Source organism: Pongo abelii, chromosome 8, assembly GCF_028885655.2.
Source record: "Pongo abelii isolate AG06213 chromosome 8, NHGRI_mPonAbe1-v2.0_pri, whole genome shotgun sequence".
NCBI lineage: Eukaryota > Metazoa > Chordata > Mammalia > Primates > Hominidae > Pongo > Pongo abelii.
This window is the reverse complement of record NC_071993.2, coordinates 84,178,972-84,198,149: the sequence shown is the minus strand read 5'-3', so window position 1 is coordinate 84,198,149 and position 19,178 is coordinate 84,178,972. Positions and strand designations below refer to the sequence as shown.

The following is a 19,178-nucleotide window of genomic DNA, read 5'->3' as shown; positions in this document are numbered from 1 at the left end:
AAAGAAAAACCTAACAGTAATAAAATTTTATTACTGTTATTGTTTTTATTAGGTAAAGATATTTATTCTAAACTGTTCTAAAGTGGATTAGCTAATTTAATCCTAATAATCGTGAGGTACTATTATTTTTCCCATTTTATAGATAAGAAAATAGAGCCACAAAGCTTTTATTTATTTATTTTTTAATTAATTTAGTTTTTTCGAGATGGAGTCTTGCTCTGTCACCCAGGCTGGAGTACAGTGGTACGATCTTGGCTCGCTGCAACCTCTGCCTCCTAGGTTCAAGCGATTCTCCTGCCTCAGCCTCCTGAGTAGCTGGGACCACAGGTAGGTGCCACCACGCCTGGCTAATTTTTGTCTTTTTAGTAGAAATGGGTGGGGTTTCACCATGTTGGCCAGGCTGGTCTCTAACTTCTGACCTCAGTTGATCCACCCACCTTGGCCTCCCAAAGTGCTGGGATTACAGGTGTGAGCCACTGCGCCCGGCCAAAAAGAGAGCCACAAAGCTTTTAAATAGTGAGCTCAAGGTTACACAGTTAATATATAGTGGAGCCAGAATTGGAAATCAAGCCACCTGCCTCTAGCTCTTATCTTGAAGCCAAGGCTTTTGTTAATAGGAATTTTTTAAGGGTAAGAAAAATAAAAAAGTGCCAGGTGTGGTGGCTCACACCTATAATCCCAGCACTTTGGGAGGCCGAGGCAGGCAGATTACCTGAGGTCGGGAGTTTGAGACCAGCCTGACAAACATGGAGAAACCCCATCTCTACTAAAAATACAAAATTAGCCACACTAATTTTATTTCTTTAAATAAAAAATATTATATATTTTTAAGAAAAATAAAAAATATATAATATAAAAACATATTTACTCTATATGAATTCTGGTAAAATATTCTGGAGGGCAAGGTCCTGAATTTGTAGTGAAGCAATTCAGCCCATAGCTCTGACTTCTGAGAATCAGAATCAGGAAATCCAGACCTGTCATTAACTGCACTCAGCCTTAGAGATTTTGCTGTCTCTTTGTCACTGTTCATTCCTTAGTAAAGAGGAACAAGAATACCTGTTTTACTAATTTCCTAGGGCTATTATGAGAAACAAGTGATGTGAAATAATAGAAACTTCTGAAGTGTAAACCACTATCACATGCAGAGGATTTCAGACACTGCTGTTCTCACTTCTTATATTCTAGCATCACTGGCTGCTGCTTCTTAGTTCACCAGCCTCTGTAATACAAAGCTCTTCAAGGTTCTGTTCTTGGTTCTCCTAATACTAGTAGCAATAGCTGACACTTATTGAGTGCTTACTAAGGAGGGTCATGGTTGGAGCTCTGCGGAAGAGAGAGGTCAGAGGCATTTATTTATTTATTTATTTTTGAGACGGAGTCTTGCTCTGTCGCCCAGGCTGGAGTGCAGTGGCAAGATCTCGGCTCACTGCAAGCTCCACCTCCCAGGTTCACGCCATTCTCCTGCCTCAGCCTCCTAAGTACCTGGGACTACAGGTGCCCGCCACCACACCCGGCTAATCTTTTTGTATTTTTAGTAGAGACAGGGTTTCACCGTGTTAGCCAGGATGGTCTAGATCTCCTGACCTCGTGATCTGCCTGCCTCGGCCTCCTAAAGTGCTGGGAATACAGGCGTGAACCACCGCATCTGGCTGAGGAAATTTTTTTAAACTCTGAAATGTTGCCTTTGAGGACTCAACTTTTGAGCCCCTTCTTGGCTTACTTCAGCTTTCTCCCTAGGTAATCACATCTATTCACTGGTGTTCAATACCCATTTATTTTGTGATGATTCCCACATTTTTATATGCACAGCGCCAACTTTTCCTCAGAGCTTTGGACTTGTGTATGTAACATAAATACTTGGATGTCTCATAGCATTTCAAACTCAAGTCCAAGCCTGAATGCCTGTCATTCTTCTTAAAACTCATTCCTCTTCCACTTCTGCTTCTTTCTCTATCATCTAGTTGCTTATGCCAGAAATCTAGGAGTCATTTTTGACTCAATGATTCTTCTCCACTCTACCCACCATGCTAATCTATCAAGTGCTATCAATCTTCCCAGCTGAAGCCACCATTATGGCTTAGTTGAACTGAAGCAATAAGTTCCTAACTGGCTACCTTCATTTTATTCTTGTCCCCCTATCCATTCTCTAGATAGTCCGTGCTTTTATTTTTTTTTTTTAAAGAGGGAAAAAAGACCAAGTTAGGTCCTTGCTTAAAATCCTTCAGAGGCTTCGAATTCCTCTAAACATGCACACAAACAATTATTTTATTAAGTTCAAGGGTACATGTGCAGGTTTGTTACAGATTATTTTGTCACCCAGGTACTAAGCCTAGTACCGAATAGTTACTTTTTCCTCTCCTCTCCCCTCTCACCCTCAAGTAGATCCCAGTGTCTGTTGTTTCCCTTTATGTGTCCATGTGTTATCATCATTTAGCTTCCACTAAATGAGAACATACAGTATTTGTTTTCTGTTCCTGTGTTAGTTTGCTAAGGATAATGGTCTCTAGCTCTATCTATGTTCCTGCAAAGGACATGCTCTCGCTCTTTTTTTATATCTGCATAGTATTCCATGGTGTATGTGTGTGTACCACATTTTCTTTATCCAGTCTACCATTGATGGGCATTTAGGTTGATTCCATGTCTTTGCTATTGTGAATAGTGCTGCAGTGAACATACATGTGCAAGTGCCTTTGTGATAGAACAATTTATATTCCTTTGGGTACATACACCCAGTAATAGGATTGCCGGGTTGAATGGTAGTTCGTTTTTAGCTCTTTGAGGAATTGCCACACCACTTTCCATAATGGTTGAACTAATTTACACTCCCACCAACAGTGTATAAATGTTTCCTTTTCTCCACAACCTTGCCAGCACCTGTTATTTTTTGAGTTTTTAATAATAGTCATTCTGACTGGTGTGACATGGTATTTCATTGTGGTTTTGATGTGCAATTCTCTAATGAACAGTGATGCTGACCTTTTATTCATATGCTTGTTGGCCACATGCCTGTCTTCTTTTGAAAAGTGTCTGTGCATGGCTGGGCACAGTGGCTTGCGCCCGTAATTCAAGCACTTTGGGAGGCCAAGGTGAGTGGATCACTTGAGGTCAGGAGTTTGAGACCACCCTGGCCAACATGGTAAAACCCTGTCTCTACTAAAAATACAAAAATTAGCGGGGCATGGTAGCATGTGCCTGTAATCCCAGTTACTCAGAAGGCTGGGGCATGAGAATCGCTTGAACCCGGGAGGCAGAGGTTGCAATGAGCCGAGATTGTGCTACTGCACTCCAGCCTGGGCAACAGGTGAGACTGTCTCAAAAATAAGAAACAAAAAGTGTCTGTTCATGTTCTTTGCCCACTTGTTAATGGGGTGGGTTGTTTTTTGCTTGTAAAAAGCAAAAATTGACAAACTGGACCTAATTAAGGAGCTTCTACACAGCAAAAGAAACTATCAACAGAATAAAGAGACAACCTACATAATGGGAGAAAATATTTGCAAACTATGTATCTGACAAAAGTCTAACATCCAGCATCTATAAGGAACTTAAATTCCCTTTAGAATGAAATCTAAATCCTTTCCTCTGGCCTACAGGGCTCTGAATGATGGTGTGTGTGTGTGTGTGTGTGTGTGTGTGTGTGTGTGTGGTTTTTTTTTTTTAATGTTGTGCCTATCACCAGCTCACCTAACATATTTGAAGAAATGAAAGATCACACACCAATCTTACATATTTGAAGAAATGAAAGATCATGCACTGATCTTTCATTTCTTCAACTATGTTAGGCCTTTTCCCACCTCAGGGTGTTTGCACATGTTGTACCCTTTGCTTGGGGTCCTCTTCTTCTCCGTTATTTTCATAATTGGTGCCACCGATGAGGTCTTAACTTAAATGTCATGATTTCAGAGGGACCTTCCCTAGCCCCCCAAGTCTAAGTACATTCTTACATTCTTTCATTGGATCCTGGACTTTGTATTTTCAGTGTTTAAACATTTGTCCCATTTCTTTTTCCCATTGCAGACTGGGAGATCCAGAAAGACAGGGACCATGAAGCATTTATTCACTATTGTATATCTAGTCCTTCCACTTTAAGCTAGGCAGATGGCCAAATATTCTTTGAAGAAATAAATGAAATGGGTTAACTTTTTGGCCTCAGGTAAAGGGCTGCCTTGACAAGCATGGGCACTCTTGCCACTCTTGGCTTACACATGGCTGTGAGAACCTGAGCATTTTCCTAGAGGAGGTTTAGAATACAGTATGTGTCATGCAAGTCTTTGCCATGGCTTAAATGACCTTTTATCTGGGGATCTTCCCTTGCCATGACCTCACAAATCAGCCCCCTTTTTTGGTATTTGAAGTAAAAATCTAGAGATTTAGAAATGAAGTCTTGCTTTGTTTAAGAAAAAAGAATAAAAACTATGAGTCCTTTCACCGTGTAGAGTAAGAAGAAATTTATGACAGGTTACTTTTGTGCTTGTATTCGATTCAGAATTTGCTTTTGGGTCTCTAATGATCAAATACTATTTATTAATATAAGTAGTAGTTAAGATCTATGTTCTAGATAAGTTCAAATTTTATTCTTTTGCTCCCTAGCTGTAGTACCTTGAGTAAATCATTTAAGTTTTCTAAACCTCAGTTTCCCTATTTTTTAAAAAAAGGGGTTGGGGGATAGTTGTATTTACCTTACAGCATTGTTTTGGGGATTTTCTAAGGTAATATATACAATTATTTACCTAGTGCCTGCTGTATAGCAATAATTTCACAGAAGATGATGATTATTATTCTTTGTAAATAATTTTAGAGAGATAGCTTAGTGTAATAGAACACTAGGCTGAGAATCAATAATCTTGACTTCAAGTCTTAGCTGTACCAATCATAAACTGTGTGAAGGCAGAAATATCATTTGACCTGTCTGAGCCTTAATATCCTCATCTGTAAAAGGTCACAAGCAAAATTGCCTGACTTGCCTTAAGGCTTGTTGGAAGGATTAAATAAGACAAAAATGTAAAAGTACTTTGTAAACTATAAATCACTATATACTATGTACAAATCTTGAAAGTCATTGGCTTTTCTCTTTAAAAATAGGATGGTTATGACACAATGTTAAAGAAAAGCAGGTGCAGAGTTCAGATAGCTCAAAATTCAACTGGTTCTAAAATGGGAAATACAAATTTTGATGTTACCATCTAAGACTCAGTCATTTTGGCAGCATTCTACTTGCTTAGTTTTTTTTTTTTTTTTTTTTTTAAAGAGGCAGCCAGCATGACTATAAAAACTCTCAGTATATTTGCAAATTGATTTTTCCGGAGCACATACATTCAGTCTCCTGGAATTCCAGGCAGTATTCTTGGACTCATTCCCTAAGTTCACTTACAGAAGGTAAACACTACCTGGAAAGTAAAATTAGGCTTGTCAAGTCACTGTTCTTTCAATCTGACACATTGTTTGCTTTAGCTGAGGTTATTTTCACATTCATATGAATCTACCCAACGTTCTCTCTCCTTTGAGTGGTGCAGCAAGTGAGTCTGACAACTTCTTTACAGGATGATTATTTAAAATTTTAAAACCTCCGTTATATTTAGTGAGCAAGCTGTTTTTAAATTAACACAGTCTAAAGGACCCTGGAAGCATAGCGCTGTCATATTTTTTGGTGTCATTTATTCACAGATATTAGGAATATGTCATTGTAGAAAATGGCTCAGCTGGTGTAGGTAACCCTTTTGGTTCTTTTCCACTCGGAGCCTGCAAATATGATTGAACAAGCTGCTAAACTTTAGGGGCATACTACAGATGACTGAACTCTTTTCTACTCTCGTTTCATTTTTCACTTAGAATTGCATAAATAGACGAATTCAAGATAACAAACTCATGCTTAGTATTTTGTGGATCTGCTATAGGGAGAAGCCTTTCACCAGGTTCAGCAGTAGGGCATGCATAGGAGTGGGTTCATTCTAGCTACTGCTACATTGATGTCATCCTTCATTTTCTCATCTTGGATCCTTCTCATCCAATAAAAACCAAGGTGTGTTGATATTTTTTTATTTAGCCATCCTCACTGCCAAGCTAGCTTCTGCAATAGTCCCTGAACAGGTTTTCTGTTCATCCACCAGTGCCCCTTCCAATTCATTAACTACCCTGCATTTACAGCGGGTGATGCAGAACATATAAACTGGATCATACCTCACTCTTGCCTAAAATCCTTTAGTGGTTTCCCACTGCTTTTCAGGTACAGCCCAGAATCCTTACAGAGATGACTGACTCCTACTCATTCTTTAAAATTCAACTCAAACATCACATTCTCAAGGAAACCTTCCCCATCACCTCCGACCCAGGTTAAGTCTCTGGCAAACAAGTGGACACTGGAGGCAGCTTGTTCGGGTTTGTATCCTAGTTCTGCCACTTTTTACTTATGTGAGCTTGGGCAATTTATTTAACCACTTTGGGCCTGTTTCCTCATCTATCAAATGGGGATGATGAAGGCCTTATCCAGGAGGGTTGGCTGTGAGGATAGCCTGAAGAGACGCATAAAACACTGGGAAGAGGATGTGTAGTAAACATTCTTTCCAGAACGCTCTGCAGTTCTCAGTGGTTTTCTCAATGCCATTAAATGGTCATGTGAGAAAGTCTCACAGAAAGAAATGAAGTAAATGTTATACTGAATAAACAAATGATAAGGCTTGAGGGGAGGGAGAATTGAGAACTTATCTGGGCCTTAGTTAGCTCACACATAAAATTACAGGCAGTGAAACTAGATTACTTCCCAGTTCCTTCCCTTAGCACTCTGCATACCAGTACTCTGGCAAGTAGGGAACAGCAGATGCATGAAAATGAAAACTAGAATCTGTTTTCTCTTTCTTATTACTTTAACCTGTGGGGCTAAGAGGACTGGTGGTGAACTAAAGAAGTGATTTTGCTTCACCTTACTGACTATAGAGGACTTTCTTTTTCACCCCAAATGGCCTAATTGTAGCTAAGGAGAAATAAATAGGACAATGTAAAAGGAAAATAATGTGATCTGTAAAGAAAAGTACAGGCAAATGTAAACAAAGCTCACTTACTAAACATTTAACTTAAAAAACAACAGTGCCATTAACCTCCTATTTTTTCCTTTTGTTTCTATAAAACACCAGATAGATATGTCAGTCGTTTAATTTTGACTTGGAATCTCACTTTATTTCAACCAAAATGATATCCTCAGATGCTGTTCTGCTAAAATGGTGAAAGTCTGGATCAATAAAACTCTTGAGTATAACTGTAAGAAGTATTTGTTGCCAAATAGTCTTCCTGTTAGATTGTATAAGGCTATTGTATTTCATAGTGAGCCTTTACTCTTATCACTATTTATATTTGCTTCTGCAAACATAATTTACAATTAAATTGCTGCCTAATTTGTGAGGGGAAAGTTAATGGACTGTGAAACCGAAGTCAAGTTTCATTGTCTATATATATGCAAACATCAACAGAACTTGAACAACTTCGTATTTGATTTTCAAAGCTGGAATTCAGTGAAAAGGAAAGGACGGGGAAAATCTGAATCACTTATTTAGTGAAATTTATAAGTTTCACAGGAATTTAAGTCCTACTGTTGATATGAACACACCTCACCTTTACTGACCATTCGCTGTTACGAGTGGCTCTTCTTTTCCACATGCCGGATTTCTTTCTTCGTTTTCACCTTAAAACCTTCTCCCTGCTTTAAAAGGAATGTACATATTAAGATTTCACAGTGAAACAGTTTCAGTTATAAAGCAGTCCCATTCTGATCCTTGGAGGCTGGATTAGGATAAGTGAAACAGTTTAAAGCACTTTGTCACTTCATGTCCAAAAATACATACAATCTTTAGCTTAACCACACAGTTTAGCATCATCAAGGCAAGCTAGAGAGCACTGTCAAAATGAATACAACATAATTGTACTTGACAGTAATTCAGTAGGTTAGTGATAAATCAAAATAACGAGCAGGCTATCCATTTCCTATAGTAAGCTAAAAGAAATCAGCACCACAGCTCACAAGGCAGCAGAATTGTAAAGAATCTGTTGCAATGAGATTCAAACTTCTTAGTTAAGTACTAATCCATGGAAATGCTGTTGATCTGAGGGACTTTTTTAAGTTAGTGGAATTGCCAATAACTTCCTCTTACTGTCAGACCAAGGAAGCATCTATTTTGCATAAACAAATCCTCTCTTCACTGAGCATCAGGAATACAGTTCTCCGAGAGCAAGGTTGTGGCACAAATACTCAGTTTTTACCCAATTTTTAACAGAAAACAAATGAAGCCTTTTCAATTTTGTGATTTGTACTTCTGATAAATTTTCAGTTTACTTTTTCTAATGTAAACATAGTCTATTGAAGTTTCTATTTTTAAATTGAAAAGGGTAGAGAACTGAGAAACAAGTGAAAAATAACCAGAGATGTTTTCTCTGAGAGAAAGGGGTTGACTGGAGGGATTCTTTAACTGGCACTTTGGAAACGGGCTGTTATAAACCCAAAGAGGGGAACCCCCTCCTCAGATTAAGTTGGAGTAATTCAGATTTCCCTGCAGAACATATTGGAAAGAGAAAATGTATGGATCCGATGTGCAGATCTTGAACTGAGCCTTTTGCCATTCTAACTTTTAAAGCCTGTGCTTTTGGAGTGCTCTCCGCCCCTGTCCCAACAGACACTCTGCTGAAGGCCAAGCCCTGGGTGGGGCTGAAGCACTGCTCTGAGGTTTAGTGGTGAATGGTGAAGGTTTTATCTTCTTTCTCCCTCAAACTGGCACATTCTGTCCCCTATAAATGACCTTATCTTTGTGAAAACTCCGAAGACAGTAAAAAGAAAAAAAAGTATGTAACAAAGAATGTTAGGAAGAAAAGTATTTTTCTTTGACCCTGATCAAATGCATAAGATGTCAAAAGCAGCAAACACTTCAAGCTGCAACACTGCAGATGCCAGCTTGTTAGCAGCAATTTCTAGGGAGTGCACAAAGCTTTTGTCCTCTACATTCTCTTTGGCAATCCGTCTCCATTACCACATCATCATGTTTTCTCTCTTGTGGGATAACAATTCGTCTTAATACTTTCCGGGTGATCTGTAGGAAGTAATGGTGAAAAGTAGAGATTTTTCTTTCAGGAGATGACACTACAGCACAAAAGTAGCAGAGTTTTTAATGCAGAAAATCTAAATTCCAAGAGAAGCATGAAATCTCGATGATTACTTTTCTGGTGATGAGGTTGCCTTCTTCATCGGTAAATTGTTCTTCTGTGACAGATTCACCAGGAATGTTTTTTGCTTCCTCTCCCTAAAGGATGTGGCATAAAGATTAGCAACATACTAGATGGAGAAATCTCCACACTACTCCAAACACCACACACATGCTCTGGAATTTTAGAGAAATAAGTTATAAATTCTACTTGCTACTCCAGTGCAAGGGAAAAAGGCTGACTTCACTGACAGTTGTTTAGCAGTCAACAACATTCAAGCATTAAACCTCAAGTACGTATAAGCAGGATGATTAGCAACAGATTCCAGAAGGAAGAATTTGAAAATACATAATTATAGGATGCAGTTACACACTGTAAACCAAAAGGCTTCGTATGTTGAAACAAATTTTAGCCAAGGATTAGAGCTCTGATTAGATCGTCTCACTTTAAGCACTGTTTCTTCATTAGTTCTGCCAAATCTCTAGAGATTTTTGTGGATTGAGTTTTATCTAACTTGAACTAAGATAGTACCTTAGTTTGGGCATGATATTTATCACTCTGGTTTATTTAAAAATTCATTCACTAAAGATAAGACATACATTTTTTGAAAGATTATGAGAAAAGTTGAGGGTACAGAGAGAATCTTGTTTTGAAGACTGAATCTTTCATAGCACTTAAAATAAGTGATAATAATTGTGTCGGATATAGTACATAGTTTATACGCTGAAGTACCTTCATTGCCATAGGCAAAAAAAATAGATAAAATCAATCCCAAGGGAATTTAAGATGATATCTTCTGATCTATGCACCTACAATCTATAAGAACACAAAGTTGTTTTGTAATAAAAAAAATGAGAACAAAACAATAGTGTTTTAGTCTTTATTCTGTCATTTTTAAACCAGAACTGCTGCATCTCTACTGGCTGTAACATATGGCAGTCATAGAATGTGCTCACCATCGGCTGGCATTGACAAAATTATCAGAGCCACTATTTTTTACATTCCAGTAACACGGAGTTAGAATCTGGCTTTCTGATTTGTTATCTAATTTTAGAGCGGAAACTCTGAAAGGTCTCACTCTGAGTTTTAAAAACAGAATACATTCTTAACTCTCCAGGGTGGGCGCCTATTTTCCTGTCATAGACAGCTTGGTGGATTTAGATGGCTCCATAGCATCTCTCCACTAGCTCTATGATTGTATAACAAGACAAACTACTCAGCAAAAGTAGGACCATATCTGCAATACATTACCTTCATTTGTGTTTAACTTAAGATTTGTGCCACTTATAGTTCGGGAGAACAAGGATAAAGATCTTAAGGATGGACTAGTATTCCAGGGACCTATTGATCTGTCAGTCAAACTTCTTACTGAAAGGTGAAATGGATAATGCTGCTTGGCAGTGTACAGATGTGGTTTTGTTTTGTTTTGTTTTAGGGAAAATGGCCAATCACAAAAACAGCTGTCTTCCTGGAAAAGTGAGATTCTAACTCTTTGTGTTACTGGAATGGAAAAGATGGTGGCTCTGATAATTTCGCCAGCCAATGGTGAGAACATTCTATGATTGCCATATGTCACAATCAGTAGAAAGGCAGTTCTGGTTCAAAATAACAGAATAAAGACTAGAACACTATTGTTTTGCTAACAAAGTTTTGTTCTCATTTTTTTTTTCTTATTACAAAGTGACTTTGTGTTCTTACAGTTTGTGGGTGCATAGTTCATGACAATGGGCGGGACATTTAACTTGTTTTTCCTCACTGTGGTATAGGTGGAATGAAAATAAAACAAGGTGTTTCTTGATCTTGTTTAGTGCATCACCAATCTTGCTTATGACAAGTTTGAATCAGCACAGTGAAGAGAGGGGAGAAAAACTGGAAAAATGTAGAGGTCTTGTGTAAATGCACTAAAATTTGCAACAAGTTTTTAATGGCAGTGTTATTTGTATTTTCTATGGTTGGTGGTTCGAATGTTTGGAGAAAACCCAAAATTTTATTTTAAAAGTAAAGTCATAAAGACAGCAAAAAAAGCCAATAAAAAGTAATGAAAGTTTTCCTTATAGCTTAAACATGAATGACAAATATTTTTAAGCTAACTTTTGGAAATGTATACCTCTTTGAGTGATAGACAATTAAAGAACCGAGGAAAATCCCTAAAATGGTATCCTAATGGGCAGGTACTGAATGAATCTTTTTGTGGGAAAAGGTGGAAGTTAATTTTTGAATTGTTTGGACAATCTCTGAAAGGACTATGAAGTAAGCATATGTATAAGCATGGTGAATACATACAAGTATGTATTCACTGACTTATCGATTCATTGACTTAGATTAATAGCCTTACAAAAAGAAAAACCCTACTTATAAATAATAAGCCAAAATGAATAGGAGGAATAGATTAGATAGGAGTTGATTAAATAGATAGGAAAGACAGCAGGGAGTTGTAAAATATGTTTTTAAAAAATTTATCCATCTTTAATTCTGTCAACTATATTAGAGACCAAATGTTACCTAAGAGAGAGCTCTAAGGCTTCTCTTCAATGGCAGAAAGTAATCTCAAATTTTTTTTTTTTTTTTTTTGAGATGGAGTCTCGCTCTGCTCACTGCAAGCTCCGCCTCCCGGGTTCACGCCATTCTCCTGCCTCAGCCTCCTGAGTAGCTGGGACTACATGCACCCGCCACCACGCCCGGCTAATTTTTTGTATTTTTTAGTAGAGACAGGGTTTCACTGTGTTAGCCAGGATGGTCTCGATCTCCTGACCTCGTGATCCACCGCCTCGGCCTCCCAAAGTGCTGGGATTACAGGCCTGAGCCACCGCGCCCGGCCTCAGTGAGGTTTTTAAAGTTCTTGAAAACACTTAGTATTTTTAAGTAAACAAAATTGTCCCCGTGGTCTTGTTGACAACATCATTTCTGGCAACCTCCCTTCCCTTCCCCCCGACCATTATAAAGGAAAATTATAGCACACGTGGTGTTACATTTTCAGCTCTGGTGACGGCCTTAATGAAAATTAACTGTACTTCCCTCTGGACTCCTGCTAGAAGCACTGCATTTTATAACTTTTATTTCTCTTTGAATTTTTGAATAAAATGGAAGAGTGACAATATGAAATGTACCAATTTGCTTTGATGGATACATTAAAACTTGAATTGTCCAAAAATAGGACTGATGCGATATATTCTACAAAAAGCAAGTACTAAGCAATATGAATAGTAAGAAACCTACATATTTTACACACGTATTTGTATATGTATGTAAAAACAATCTGAAGCTTGCGAAGAGTGGTTACCTCTGGGAAATGGAAGGAACAGATAGAACTTACCATACGTTTGAACTGCCTGATTTAGCAGAAACATGCATGTAAGCTCTTATTTAGAAAACCAGTAAAAATGTTGAAAAATTGAAATAAAAACACAGTTGTACTATATAGTAAAAATTCAGTTATTTGAATTTTATGAAACTTCACAATAGTTTGGTTGTGTGTTGGTTTACAGTTTTTTACCTTTGCAGTTACTGGATTTGCTAAGCTAATAAGGTAAACTCAGGACTGGTTAGTAACATAAATTGCTTCTAAGCATTTGAAACCACTGTGATATTATCAAATTGTGTAGAGATCAAAATTTTATCAGCACGTTCATTTAAGTCCCATGACAAATGGGAGATTTTGTTGACTTATTCTATAGGAGTTTGAAAACATTAAATGTAAAAAAAAGGTTAAAACTTCATAGAAAAAGAATGGATCCACTTTGAAAGTAAAGAGAAAAATCACCGTCACCTCATTTATTATACAAATAGAATTCTAAGAAGACAGATTTGCCCAGACTTTTGGCAATCCAATCCTTAGCATACACACTGCTTCCTCTGGGAGATACTTCCCAGCCAGAGCTAGCTCTGGGAGGGATGGAACAACCACAGACTAGTTTTCAGAACTGGGATACTAAGTGCTAGGGGGCTTACTATGGCAAACAGTGTTAACTATGCTGGTTCAGTCCAGGTTTGGACAGCATCTATGAAGTAGGTCAAATTCCCAGCATTCCAGCCCCATCAAATGGTTCCCAGGAATGACAGCCCAATGCTGCCTTCTTCTGTGCTGCTGAAAAGATCTGAATGGCCAAATACCTGATTTAGCCTAGCAAAAAGGAATACTTTTTCATTTGTTCTGGAAGAGAATACATTTGTTCCTTAGTATCCACAGGGATTGGTTCCAGGACCCCTGCAGATAGCAAAATCTGCAGATGCTCAAGTCCCAGATATAAAATGGAGTAGTATTTGCATATAAGCTACACATATTCTCCCATATACTTTAAATCACTTCTAGATAACTTATAATACCTAATATAATGTAAATGCTATGTAAGTAATTGTTATACTATATTGCTTCTTACTTCTATTGTTTATTGTTTTTTCTTTTCAAGGTTGGTTGAGTTTGTGCATGTGGAATGCCCAGATATGGAGGTACAATTGTATAGTATTGAGGAAAAAGCACTTCACTAGAGGGCTAGGGATTAGGTTCTAGTCCCAGAGCTGCTGCTGTCTGGCTGTGTGATTTTGAGTAAATAAACTTATCTCCAATCTTCAGTTCTGAGATCTCGGAAACACAGTAATTTTAGTCTCAATGACCCATTTAGGTACTACCTTCCCATTTTATGTTTTTGACAAGAGATGGTTCCCATGTCATATTCATCATATACTATTATAGTCCTCGAGCTTATAGTCCTCGAGCTCTTTTCCATTAGAAAGATAGCAACATATGGAGTAAAGAGAAAAGCAACAGAAGTGTGACTCTTTGCAATTGCCCCCAAAATCTGAACAGAAAAATAATTTATAAAGTGTTTTTGTTATACCTATAGCTTCCAATGATGATTATAACTATTTTTTAGCCTTTGGTTTTTCCATCTCATATGAAAGGTATCTCTCAAAGCTCGTTTGTGAATGATCCTATTGTTTATACAATGCCTTCCTCAGTTATAAAACCTATTCTCTGATGACTCCACTCAATCTCTCTAAAATTACGTTAACTTCAAGAAGTAATGGGGCTGGGCGCAGTGGCTCACGCCTGTAATCCCAGCACTTTGGGAGGCCAAGGCGGGCAGATCACGAGGTCAAGAGATCGAGACCATCCTGGCCAACATGATGAAACCCCGTCTCTATTAAAAATACAAAAATTAGCTGGGCGTGGTGGCATGCGCCTGTAGTCTCAGCTACTTGGGAGGCTGGGGCAGGAGAATTGCTTGAACTCGGGAGGTGGAGGTTGCAGTGAGCCGAGATTACACCACTGCACTTCAGCCTGGCCACAGAGCGAGACTCCGTCTCAGAAAAAAAAAGAAGCATTTGGGGAGAATACAGACTCCCCTCTTTTTGTGAAACCTACAACATTATAGTGGATTTTCGTCTTTTAAACCTAAGTTCTTAATAAATATGTTAATATGTTATAATCATATTTTAAGCTGAAAAACAAAGATAACTTACTCTAAGAAAATTACTTAATAGCGAACTTGCTGGTGCATGTCTAGAATTCTAGGAGACCAAAGGAAATAGCCCTTATTGATTTGAGAGGTTTTGAAGTTATTGTTTTTGTCTTCTCAGAGGAAAACTTCTTTATCCCCGCCTTCCACTTTTTTTGCATGGCTATATTTGTTTTCTTTTGTCCTGGATAGAAGAAAGTCAACTTCTATCATGGGCAGCTATTATAAAGGAATGTGGTAGATTTAGATGTAACATTAGTATGTGATATGTTAAGCATAAAAGACAAGTTCAAAGCACTATGTGCTTTTTCTAGATGTTTCACTTTAAAATATCATATCTTGAAGACACTGATTATGAGAAAAGCAAAAACTCAGAAAAACTGAATCAAGCATTCCCCCACCCAATCCTAGAGAACATGTGTGAGGTGACTGATTATAAGGATTTTATTGATAGCAGGTTAAATACTTGCAAATGTGCTAGACAGCAATAAGTAATTTGGCTTGCTTATATATATGGAATTTTCAAAGAAGTGATTCGTGGTTTTTAAAGGAACCCTATTGAGCTTACAACTGATTTGCAGGATAACTCAAAATTTAGACAAAGATTTATTTTCTTCCCTAATGTTTCCAGAGTCTTAGAAAAACTGTATTAGGGCAGATTTGGTGGAGTTTCTTCATGAAAAGTGAAAAGCAGCAGGATTAAGAAATTTTGGACACCTGTGCCAACTTCTGTGCTTTCTGTTGGGTCTCTTGACACTTTGGGATTGGATAAGTTTGATAAATGGTTTTCAATAGATATTCTCTTCCTCTTTCTCTCTAGGGCAGTAACCAAGAAGCCTCAAGTTATTTGGATCATATTCAAAAGTCTGTGCATTGAAAATGGCTTTCTAGTTGTCTGAACTCAATTATTCTAACCCTAAGAAAGATCTAATGAAGTAATGAAGACAAGTGGCAGACTGCAAGAAGCATCCCGTGCAACCTTACTATGCATAAGGTAAATGCTTCAACAGACCTTTGTGAAGGAAAGAAAGAATATTTATTAATAGTGTTTTCAATTGTGCCATAATAGGGAAGAATTCTATTTTCCATTTTTTTAAAATTGACTCCTATACTTAAAAATACAGCCTGATTTTTTTCTTGTGTGTTAGTAAAGTTAAACACCTATTTCGGAATTTTTTTTTTTTTTTACTTTACTTGCATTGTGTCACATATATCCATGCCAGGTTATAACCTCAAATTCTCAGCTACTGATTGCTTATGAAGAACTGGTTTTAATTTAAAAAATTCTTAAGGCAGTAGTAATTTGAGACTGAGAAGGAAGCCTTTTAATTCTTTCATTCTCTTTCTTCTTTATCGTGCCTCATACCTTATTACAGTTTCTAAGGTTTCAATTGAACATTTCATTTGATATGAACTACTGTGTCACCAAGACAGAATCTTTGCTCATTCACATAACACTTCTTCAAGGAAAGCAGGATACAAATGCCAAGAATTCTCAAATAAAACTACAACCGCCACATATCAAATAGGCCTATACAGAATACCACGCAACATGGCTTTTTTTCTTTTTGGTTGTTGTTTTCACAAGCTTTCAAGGGTGCAAAAAAATTACACAAAGCCATTTCATTATCAAGCATGCTGAAATTTCACAACCACAAGGAAGGAGTTTCTAATAGTACAGCAATGCCACATAATGACCCAGCTACAGGATACCTTTATAATCAAACGCCGGCGAATAACTCGGGTAGTGACTCTCCGTTCTTCCTCTGAGCTTGAATCACTCTCACTGTCTTTCAAGTCCTGATAAATGCATTTTTAGTATAATTTTACCATCACACTTAAAATAAAAGACATTCTGAGAAGGGAAATCAAGAAAGAATTACACTTACTTGATTTTTTTTTTCTTTTTTTTGCCAACTAAAGAAAATCATGATGTATATTTGTGAGAATCTTAAAAAAAATTTAAGTGGAAGAAAATTTTTGACCAGGATTCTAAGTGAAATTACTCTGTGCATGTGTGTGTGTGTGTGTGTGTACAGGTAAAGATCAAGGTAGTTATAAGTTTTTAAAAAATAATTATGGAGACTTTTTGGCATCAGAAACTACAATTAAATCATTCATATTCCTTTTAAAACTAGTTTAAAATCTATATTCATCTACCATGAATGTGTATACCCTTGTAATTTGGGCCACATTTCATTTGATCTACAGAAAGAGGCATAATATTTTGGACTTCTACGAAATTTTGGTCAAATTCGACAACCTTATCAAAAGCTATTTTGAACTTTATTAAAAAGTAAAGAATCTAGCTGGGCACGGTGGCTCACACCTGTAATCCCAGCACTTTGGGAGGCCAAGGCAGGTGGATCACTTGAGGTCAGGAGTTCGAGACCAGCCTGGCCAACATGGTGAAACCCTGTCTCCACTAAAATACAAAAAATAGCTCCTCAGGAGGCTGAGGCAGGAGAATTGCTTGAACCTGGGAGGCAGAGGTTGCAGTGAGCTGAAATCGCGCCACTGCACTCCAGCCTGGGCAATAGGGCAAGACTCCGTCTCAACAACAACAACAACAAAAAGTAAAGAATTTATATTAGCATATTTTGGCACATATACTTATATCAAGAGATTAATATCAGCATAATTTGTACCTAACAAACACATAACTGGTACTGAGAAAGAATTTAATGAAGGAATAAACGTGTGAAAGCTTGAAATCTTTTTTTAAAGAACTGATAATGAAATTAGAATATAAAATAGAATACTTTTCACAGAATATAGTTACTGCACAAAATATTAATTTTCAGGCAATAAAGGTGGGAATCTGGAAAAACTACCAAGAGGCAAACAGTTCATAATTTGAAGGAGAAAGTACCTTTAGCTTTCACTTAGATGCCATGGGGAAGGGTATTTACTGAGTGGTTAAATTTCTAAATTTTAATGGTGGAACTATGAAAATAATTTTGGTACTTTATCTTTGAAGTTAATTCATTACCTCAAATCTAATAATCCCAGAGACAGAATTTAGTGAACATCCACTGGAAAAATGAATTCCAGTATTTGTTTAAAAAAAGTGGAAACAAAATAAAATTGCTATAGGAGGTACAGGTGTTAGATAAAATGCTTTATGAAATGTTAGTTGAATAGATAATAAACTAGGCCATTTTTTTCATCCACAGTAAACTTGACAAGTGTTTTAAAATGTTAAACAGTAATATCAGCCTTGACTTTATAGGAAATTTCACCTCAACAAACCACCCCACTGAACAATATGGTTTTAAAAGGAAATCGTAGCCACTATCCTTACAAAGAGTAAGAACTTGAATTAAGTTTGCTATTATTATTTTAAATTTTTCAGTAAAGGACAGTAAATTTAGGAGACTTAGAATGATCTAAGTATTGTGGAAGGAAGCTTTGCAAAGGCTCAAGAAGGCGGAAAGAGGTAACAGGAATCTGTGTTGATGAAGGAAAAGAATTATTAGTCAGCATTCCGGGATTAATGGGTTGGATGAGGCAAAAGGGAAAACTGAATCTGAATTATCTTACATGGAATCTTAAGTTGAGGAAAGGTTTTCACTTGGGTGAATTCAAAAGTAGAAGAACATCTATGTTAAAGCAAACACAAACAACAAACCTAGAGTTGATTATAGCATAATCCTACAAAAAATTATGTGAGGCCAACCCCTTACATAAAGAAAAAGTGGCCATTTGGTCATTGTTTCAGTTTCCACTTTTTCCCTGGACTCTCTGCTAACCTTAAAGTGAAAATGGAAGAAGAATCTCAGGCTCAGGATTCCTTTTAGTGAATTATCTAGGAATTGGTAAAGGGGAAAACAAGGAAACCAAATGGAATTTTCTCAGTTCTCCTTTGCCATGGGTCGCTGCATGGAAACAGGTGGAAAATAGCAGAATTTTACCTTATAACAGCAGGCAGTCATCCGTGTAAGAGCCGCACCCGGACTTTTGACCTGATTTTTTAGGGGATAAAAAGGGGGCTGTTTTCTGAGATCATACATCAGATGACCTAGTTGGTTGCTATTATACTATGGTATAGCCACAAACGACACATCCTAAACATCTTTGGATTTCTTGTGAGGTCAGGTTCATGTCTCCTAGAAGCTTTAATTCCATTATGGATTTTTTAGGTCATGAAGTCTTTCTGCATTAGAATAGGACTCGAAACCAATACCAGAGGCACAAACTCATTTACAAGAAATCTTGAAAATGTTTTCTAATGGTAAATTATTTTCCATTACTGACAAACTCAGCTAAGTTTCCACTCAGGGTTTAAAACTTAATTTTCAACCGTCTTTATGCCAATGGCCAATATGATTTTCCAGTGGCCCATACATATGCACATGTACATACACAGCGGTGTTTATATGTATTTGTATAGACATTTGCCTTTAGAACTTTAACAGGCTTTTGCAGAATAAATAGTCACAGGAAAAATACCACTATGTTATTGCTTCTTTCTATATTTTGTGGGATCATTTTAAAAGGAAACTTATCCAAAACTCACACCACTTAAATATACTGAGTCAA

The 19,178-nt window shown here is 37.2% G+C and overlaps 1 protein-coding gene across 29 annotated transcripts in view; it reads right to left on the bottom strand.

The window, feature by feature from the left end:
- Positions 1 to 19,178, bottom strand: part of ANK3 (ankyrin 3) — a 701,719-nt gene that overhangs the window by 8,514 nt on the left and 674,027 nt on the right. For all 29 annotated transcript variants that reach the window (XM_054521804.2, XM_054521780.2, XM_054521785.2 and 26 more), the window contains 1 exon segment: positions 7,603 to 7,690. In XM_054521804.2, coding sequence (XP_054377779.1) covers positions 7,622 to 7,690 — 69 coding nt within the window. In that variant the 3' untranslated portion in view covers positions 7,603 to 7,621.